The sequence below is a fragment of the Octopus bimaculoides genome, chromosome 8, assembly GCF_001194135.2.
Source record: "Octopus bimaculoides isolate UCB-OBI-ISO-001 chromosome 8, ASM119413v2, whole genome shotgun sequence".
NCBI lineage: Eukaryota > Metazoa > Mollusca > Cephalopoda > Octopoda > Octopodidae > Octopus > Octopus bimaculoides.
This window is the reverse complement of record NC_068988.1, coordinates 73642517-73651611: the sequence shown is the minus strand read 5'-3', so window position 1 is coordinate 73651611 and position 9095 is coordinate 73642517. Positions and strand designations below refer to the sequence as shown.

Sequence of the window (9095 nt, the reverse complement as noted above, 5' to 3'; positions counted from 1 at the left end):
TATAAGATCATCTGGAAAATAACTTTATAGCGTGCTATACAAAGCTCCTCCACGTGGTACCAGCTACCATATGCTTATTATACAGCATGAATTACATGTCGAAACCCGCTAATATCTGCAAAATCCATACAAAAAAATTGTAATACAAGAAGATGGCTTGAACAAACTTTAATACAAATCACCACAATTGCTTCTGTGCATTAGCTGGTAATTCCTGAGTGTTTCATATATTATACACATTATTGCGTTATTATGATCCAACAATTGCTGTCTACCTACACGACTTCAAGAGTATAGTTTGTAATTTTATATTCTAGCTTAGCCGAAAAGCTATTTACTCTTCAGCTACCTGGACTTCGGGAATCATAAGTGGAAAATACTCAGTAAAAGAGACAGTGCTGTGTAAAGGGATAATAAGCTAACTTTTGACTGATCCCTTATATGGCAGTTCTACCCTAAATCTGGAAGCCAGTTTATATTCTAGCAATTACACTTTCAGAACATTCTCAACAACATGTGTGTGTTGAAGTCATAAGAGCTCCTAGCCTTTCTACAGCAAGGACCGCTGTGCATGATTCCTAAAGACCACATCGTTCACGAGATAGACCTGCTTCTAACTGAATGCCACGGATCTAGGGGAGTAAATTCCGACTATAAATCCTGCTTTTCTATAGGCAGAAGCAGCTCTGGAGGCATATGTCAACAAATCGACATCTTTGCACAGAATATAGTGGGTTTCAGAGAGGAACTTACCGTCTACAGGAGAGCATATCCGCTTAAGTATGCTGAGTACCATGGTGACAAGGAAAAACTGAGAGAAAAAAAAAAAAAAAAAGAACTGAAACTATTCTAAATACCCGTTGTCTCATGTATTTGTACCACTGGTGAGCTTAGCAACGTTCAAAACATGGATATAGTGCTGTACAAGCCTTATGCACTCAAAATATATTCACGCACAAGTTATCTTGAAAATGAATGATTACCAACAGAAAAATGATTTGTTCTTAATGAAAGTCCAGGCACGGTGGGCGAGTGGTGACACGCACAGGTTTAACAGACTGAAAGTATATAGCTGTAAATCTACACATTGGCGGTCTACTGTGTATCATAATGTTGTCTTGACAGTCAAAGGAGATAGTGACAGCAGCTTGGCAGCACACTTGACAATGTAGCATCCTATTAAGGACAGCGCTGCTTACTCACAATGCGTTCTAAATACATACGCGTCAGCTTACGCCCACACACACACACACACACACACACACACACACACACACACTCTCTCTCTCTCTCTCTCTCTCTCTCTCACACACCCACACATCATACATACATTCACATACACTTGAATATCTTTTTTCTCTTATGCTTTGGTCATCGGAATGCGGCTATGAGAAGACACTACCTTGAATGGTTTTAGTCTATAAAATCACCCGCAGTACTTATGTTAAGTGTGGCACTAGTACAATCGGTCTCTTTTTGCTGAACAGCAAAGTTACAGGCACGTTTGTCTGTCAAGTGGTGACAAACTTGCACATCCACATGAGTGTATGCCCGCGCGTGTATACCACCACCACCACCACCACCATCATCATCATCATCATCATCATCATCATCATCATCATCATCATCATCATCATCATCATTTTCAATGTTAACATGTGTTGGTTCAACAGAGGCTGGTGAGCCAAAAAGCGTCAAGCTCCAATGTTTGCGTCAGCATGTTTATTACAGTTAGATGTCCTTCCTAACGCGAACCACGTTACAGAGTGTACTGGGCGCTTTTTACGTGGTACCGGCACTAATGAGGCTACCAAGTTATTCGCCCCTCGATGGAAGTGGGGAGTAGCATTGAGAGAGCTGGTTTTATGCCAGGTTTTGAGATGGGAACAAGAACAGGTGTCTGGCTGTAGGGGAGAAACATTGTCACCCCAGATAGAAGAGAAAGAGGATGGTATTGAAGGTGTGTCAAGGCTTACTTTCAAATTGCAAGAAGGTGAATAGAGAGAAGCGGTTTGGGTGAGTAAGTTCTTGAGAGTGTGAGAGGCAAGTGGCCGATGGATAGAAAGAGATGCAGTGAGTGGTGAACATGGCTAGAGTTGTGACTATCTGTTAGATGGGAAGGAAATGGGAGTAACAGGTGGCAGATCAAGGAAGTAACAGGTGGCAGCAAGATGATGTGAAGTACACGGGTGGGGGGTAGAGTGCAAAATGCTTTTGGGACCTCATTTTTGCTTAGATGGACGAATTTTCTTGAGTTTAGCAAATCGCCAGTCATCTCGGTCGTTTGTCATCTGCGTGGGGCCCAACTCCCGAGTTCATTTTTCAACACTTCAGCCCACATCTTCTTAGGTCTTCCCCTTCAACAGGTTCCATCCATATTTGAAGATCAGCATTTCTTTATACAACTGTTCTCATCCATTACGCATCACATGGCAATACCAGCGCAGTCATCTTTCGTGCTCCTTATGCCTACTTTTTTTCTCGCAACACATTTACACTTTGTCTTACATGTACACTGATATTGTACATCTAGTGGAGCATGCTAGCTTCCTTTCTTTCAAGCCTTTGCATATTCTCTGCGGTCATATCCTACGTTTCATTTGGCCTTTATTACTAACAGAAGTGATAGCTCTCTGAACTCTCTCCAGCCAGTTCTTATTCTAGCAACTACATTTTCAGAACACCCACTTTCACTGTTAATTCGGTCACCTCGGTAAAAGAAATTATCAACTACTATAAAGGATCCCTCTGGGCATTTGAGAAAATCTATTTTCTGTGTGATTTTAGTGTTTATTGTTCCTGCACATCTGCCACACATAAAGACTACCTTCTCTGTTAACCTTCCTGTGATTCCACTGCACTTCATGTGTTCATAGCTTGCACTGGATACACTATATGGAATTCCTACCTACGCATTTTCTACATGTCGAGTAGGGCCATTTCCTTGAAAGGAATAGTAATTTGTCTGCTTCCTTGTTTACTAAGCTAACTTTAAAGCCCTTTGATTACTAGTTTTGCTTTCGAACCTAGGTTTTTATCTAATGATACTATAGGTTCAGCTGTAAGAACAAGGCCATCAGTATAGAAGAGTATCGTCGAGGAACCAGTGTTTAAATCCTCTGTTATGGCCTGGAGGACTATGATAAATAAGAGAGGGCTGAGAATCGAACTCTGGTGTACTCTTACCTGCACATTAAATTCATTGTTATACTCTTTGCTGACTTCCATCTTATTGACAGCATTCCTGCGCATGGCTTAAACAGTTCTCACCAACCATTCATCTAGCCATAGCTTCCGCAGCGACAGCCAATTGAGATAGCGCGGATCATGTCAAAGGATTTCTCCATGTCAACAAATGCCAAGCACAGTGGTTTATCTTTTGCTAAATGTTTCTCCTGAAGTTGACTTACTAGGAATATAACATCACTAGTGCTTCTCTTTGTCACAAACCAAACTGCATGTCACCTACGTTAACTCTCTTGATGAGTTGGGCTATAACCCTTAATGTAACTTTCAGTACCTAGTCTAACAATTTGACATCTCTGTAATTACTTCTGTCTAAGGCTTCTTTTCTACCTTTGTAGTAGTTGCTACACCTGTAGTTGGGTATGATACATTCCTGTGCAACCGGGTTAACAACATGGGTGACAAAACCCACTTCGACAAATATTTTGACCATCTCGACGGTAAATTCTGAAGGGCCAGGAGCTTTCCCTGTCTTCATATTCTTAATTGATTTATCGATCATACTGCCGTTTGTTGAGCTCACATTAGGAAGACTCTCTTTCTTTACGTTTAGTAGCCTTTCATAGTGGCACTCCCATACCTCTTTCTTTTCAGAATCAATAAATGCATAAGTGCTATCACTCATCCGCACACACTTCTCTCTTGCAGCATGTCGATTTTCTCTGACACACTGTCCTGCAATCGGAACACTATTCATACATACATATATAAATGTGTGTGTGTGTACATGCTCATACATACATGTACATGCATACATATATATGTATAAAACTGTGAGGAAGAGCCCTTCGCATATGCGAAGGGCTTTCTCACAGTTTCCGTCCACCCAGTTGACTCACTGGTCGGCCCAGTATATCGTGCTCTGGGTGACTGCAGTGGTACTGAACCTTAAACCCTGTGATTTCGAAGCGTACATCTTACTCATACAGCCATATTGTGTCTAAAAGGTATAGCACCCATGTTTATAAATACTTTGAATTACAGTGAGAAAATTTTTTTATATAAAGCGATTTAAGGAGAATGCTTAAGAAAAAGAAATATCAAATTATAATTCTACATAATATATAGAAACAGCCGAAACAAAACAGAGCCTTGGAAATTAAATCAAGCTACATATGAAATAAAACATCTACAATGTTATCTAGTCTTCGGACACAGTGTGGAACATCGAAATCCTGCCAATCAATTCACAGCATGCGGTAGTCTGATGACTTCATCAGCGGAAATGATTCCCAAAATGTGTCTCTTTTATACTCCAGAGTACGGGGCGCGAAGTAGCGAGAAAGAAACGAAATATTAATAGCACAATTTATGAAGAATTTGCTGTGAAAAAAAAAGAAAAAAAAAAAGAAAAGAATTTATTGCGGAAGCCCTCAAATTCACTAAAGTCGACCCTATCAGCTACAATTCAAGTCCAATAAATAAGAATGAGCAATAGATAATACTTCGCAACTAAAGTGTGAGAATATGACTAACTCAGGAGACTGGGAAATGTTGTAGATATTTTACTTCAGTATGTAATTCAACTTGTTTTTTTTTTTTTTTTTTGACTCTTCGTTTTAGTCCTATCTTGCTAAAGTGCTTTCCACGATGAAATATTCAGAAAACAAGAAAAATACTCAAATTAATGCACACACGCGCGTACTCACGTATGTATGTATGTATGTATGTATGTATGTATGTATGTATGTATGTATGTATGTATGTATGTATTGATGCATATATCTATGTATATGTAGACATTGATCAATATCAATGCTTGGAATATCTAACTCCTAATTAATCACACGGAGACTAATCAACGCCGATGTTCTAATGAAAAATAATTTGATCTGCTTCAAAATAAAGATTTACCAGAAAACGAATCACTTTTTCTTATTATATTGATACGTAATGTAAATTGTAGTATGCGTTTTTAATTTAAGAAACACGTCCAACACAGAATCGCATGTCTACTGCTAACAATTTTGTGAATAAATACGTAACGCAAATTAGACTGGCAGAGATTAGAAAAGAAAAGCTAGAAAGATACTGTAAGCAGCGCGAAAATGAAATCGAAAAGGTTTCACCGTTTCTGCTGTTCATAGAGGCGGAGCTTAGTCCCTTAATGAGTATAAGTGAGTTTGTCTATTTGATTTGATTGACACATAACGCTATCGTTTCAGCTCGTAGTATTTGACAATATCTCACTTTATTTTTGTAGTACTTATACGATATCAACTTACGTACACTATTTTTTCTGATATATAGCATTTTACTTGTTCATTTTACTTTACGTATTTGTCACCGTTCTCGTTACCCATTCTCAGTATCCACTTTTGTTTTGTTTTCCACTTCTCTCTGGCTCTCTTATTTTCTTCCTTTCTTTCTCCCATCATCTACTTTCCCCCTCCTATTAAATGTTAACGCCTACCGAATACTATAAACACACAGATACAAATTCATACACTCGCTCACAGGATATTATATATAGTATGCGCTCCAACCTAGCAGCAGTAAAAACATACCAGATTTGATAAGGAGAGGTGAGCGAGAGGATATGGAGGAAGGAAGTAAGATTGAGAAAGCGAGAGAGCGAAACACGGTGGGAGAATAAAAAATTGACAAAAATATTAGGAAAGAGAGGGAAGGAAAATGTGAGACCATATATTATTATCTGTGTATAGCTTCGTGAAGAAGAAAAGGAGGGAGAGAATATTCTAAACGAACGTAAGAAAAGCAGAGCCACCATTTTACAGCAACTCACGAGCAAAACAAACCTGCCTCAATAGTGAGAGCTTCGACCAGCAACTGCTTTGCTTTCCAATGGAGGAACAGCTTGTCAATAGGAGTACAGTAGCGAGCTATTTAACCAGTGAGCTTCATGAAACTATCATGGACACCTACACATTTACATAATGTGTGAAGATGTATGTATGAATTTGTCCATTTTTCTCTCGAATTGCAGACCATGAGAAACAAAAATATCTGTCGACTTGTTTTTCTAAAAAGGAAAAGATAGTGAATGTAGAAAATTAATGTACCTCTTTTTCCGATGGCCGGCATTGTTATCAACAATATCTTCAACATATATTCATCCTCGCCACCACCACCGCCACAGCCGCCGCCACCACCACTACCATCATCATCCTTATCATCAACATCCTCTTCCTCATCATCCTCATCCTCATTACCACCACCACCACCACCATCATCATCATCATCGTCGTCATCATCATCATCATCATCATCAATGTCACTACTTTCGTTGCTGCTGCAGCAGCCCGAAACAACTTAAGCAAAGTGGTTGAAAGTGATGCAGTGACTAGTCATGCCTCTGTGGATATTTTTGCAAGAAAAATTAAACCAGGTACAGCTGTTATTGTTGTTCATGATTAATGAGTATACATTCTGTCCAATTTGTCTCAGTTTGCGTACAAGCAAACCTTGTAAATATTGACTCCCAAACTCTAATGTACGCTGAAATCACATCTGTTAATTGAAGAATCTGGGGAATTATCATCATCATCATCATCATCATCATCATCGTCGTCGTCGTCGTCGTCGTCGTCAACATTCTCATTTATCCATTTCCTCTTTATATCTGCTTTGTTATTTGTCACGGCCAAGTCGCAAGTATATAAATCTACTTACCAGTCGTCAACACTAATAAAAAGAAAAGAAAAGAGGTGTCATCCGATGAGAACAGGGTGACTGAGGTCATTTGACTGCGAGGCTAAAGTGATGTCTATTTATTTTTGAAACAGTAGCTGTGTCACACGGTCGGTTGTAAGGAAAGCAGCTATGAAACAAAAATGCAACCTTCGAACTTCAACTTTAGTGTTTCTGACTTTGCTATCTTTTGTTGTGGAAGGAAAAGAGGAAGAAGATAAACGTAAATGTGAAGAAATCACCGTACCAATGTGTCGCGATATTGGTTATAATATGACCTACATGCCAAATCAGTTTAACCAAGAGACACAAGAAGAAGCTGGATTAGAGGTTCACCAATTCTGGCCTCTTGTTAAAATACAGTGTTCACCGGACCTCAGATTTTTTTTGTGTAGCCTCTATTTACCTATTTGTATGGAGAACTATAAAAAACCTTTGCCCCCATGTCGATCGGTATGTGAAAGAGCTAAAGCTGGCTGTGCCCCTGTCATGTTAGTTTACTCTTTTGTTTGGCCGGAGCATATGAACTGTGACGAACTTCCTGAATTCGGATCCAAACCATTGTGTATGGATATGAATGTTACTGATCGTCCATCACCACCAACTAAACCTCATTATCTCTTACCTACAGATCGTTCATATAATCCATTTGGAGAAACGAAACCATGGCATTTTAATAAGCAGAATAACCCTTACTATAAGTCAAAGAACAGTCTATCTAAACACAATACAGAAACAAGTACCAAAAAATGTTCTTGTGAATGCAAACCTCCACTAGTTCAACCAGACAATCGCAATGATGCATATTACTATAATCGGATAACCACAGGGAAAATTAAGAAATGTGCTATCAATTGTTATGGACCTTACTTCGGCCGTAATGAACGAACATTTGCCAATTTTTGGATTGGCCTTTGGTCTATTTTGTGTTGTATCTCTACAGCTACTACTATCAGTACTTTTCTTATTGACATGCAAAGATTTCGTTATCCTGAACGTCCCATCATATTTCTAAGTGCATGCTATTTTATGGTGAGCATTGGTTACATAATGCGACTAATTGTCGGGCATGAAAAAGTTGCCTGTGACGGTAACATGATACGTTATAGTACAACTGGGCCAGCCATGTGTACAGTAGTGTTTTTATTAATTTATTTCTTTGGTATGGCTTCCTCAATTTGGTGGGTAATTTTATCTTTCACGTGGTTTTTGGCTGCTGGTTTGAAGTGGGCCGAAGAAGCCATTGCAAGCTACTCTCAATATTTTCACCTGGCTGCTTGGTTGATACCATCAGTAAAGAGTATTGCTGTACTGGCCATGTCTTCAGTTGATGGAGATTCTGTAGGGGGTATATGTTACGTAGGAAATCAAAATTTAGAAAATCTACGTGGGTTTGTCCTTGCACCATTGTTTGTATATCTAGTTCTTGGTACATCATTTTTATTTGGTGGTTTTGTGTCTTTATTTCGCATTCGGAACGCTATAAAACGCCAGGGACGAGCTAAAACAGAAAAATTAGAAAAACTGATGATCCGCATCGGCGTATTTTCTTTTCTATATACAGTTCCTGCGACCATTGTTATAGCAATCTATTTCTATGAGCAACACATGCGATCGGTATGGGAAACAGATTTCACCTGCTCCTGTGGAGGATATCAACACAAACCTGACTTTTCTGTTTTTATGTTAAAATATTTCATGTGTTTAGTCGTTGGGATTACGTCTGGCTTTTGGATTTGGACAGGAAAAACGCTTGATTCTTGGAAAAGATTTTATGGGAAGATTTGTCAAAGCCACTCATATAATACTTCAAGTCGTATGAAATACACTAATCCCTCATATCAAATGACCAAACCCCAGCCAATGGATCACGTCTGAGAAATAGCGTCAGAATAATAGATCTTGCAAAAAATACTTTTATTCACTGAGAATTTTCTATTCCATTAATCATTAAAAATGATCTGAAACTTCATTGGAACTCTCTCAACTTTGGTCCCATGAATAAAACTAAGATTCATTCCAGAAATACCGACAGAAAATCCAGTTTAAGATTGAATGATAAAAAAAAAGTACACAAAACTCGAATATATTTAATCAATATAAATTTTAAAATATATTTTTTAAAGTTTATTTTTTAAAAAAAAGTCTACACGACCAGTGATTGGGATTTGGTACTTGACTGTCGGTTTGTGTGTGTA

General features: G+C 38.6%; 1 protein-coding gene and 1 long non-coding RNA gene across 2 annotated transcripts in view; one reads left to right on the top strand and one right to left on the bottom strand.

The window, feature by feature from the left end:
- The window catches only part of LOC128248587 (uncharacterized), a 47433-nt gene that overhangs the window by 34127 nt on the left and 4211 nt on the right, over positions 1–9095 (bottom strand). The gene's annotated exons all lie outside the window — the stretch shown is intronic.
- LOC106871811 (frizzled-5) lies at positions 6165–9087 on the top strand. The gene has a single exon (XM_014918460.2). It carries the CDS (start codon positions 7030–7032, stop codon positions 8773–8775), a length of 1746 nt encoding a protein of 581 aa, XP_014773946.1. The 5' UTR covers positions 6165–7029; the 3' UTR covers positions 8776–9087.

What these genes read in the sequence shown, in the direction of transcription:
- LOC106871811 (XM_014918460.2), top strand. Translation starts at nt 7,030, where the DNA reads ATGAAACAAAAATGCAACCTTCGAACTTCAACTTTAGTGTTTCTGACT.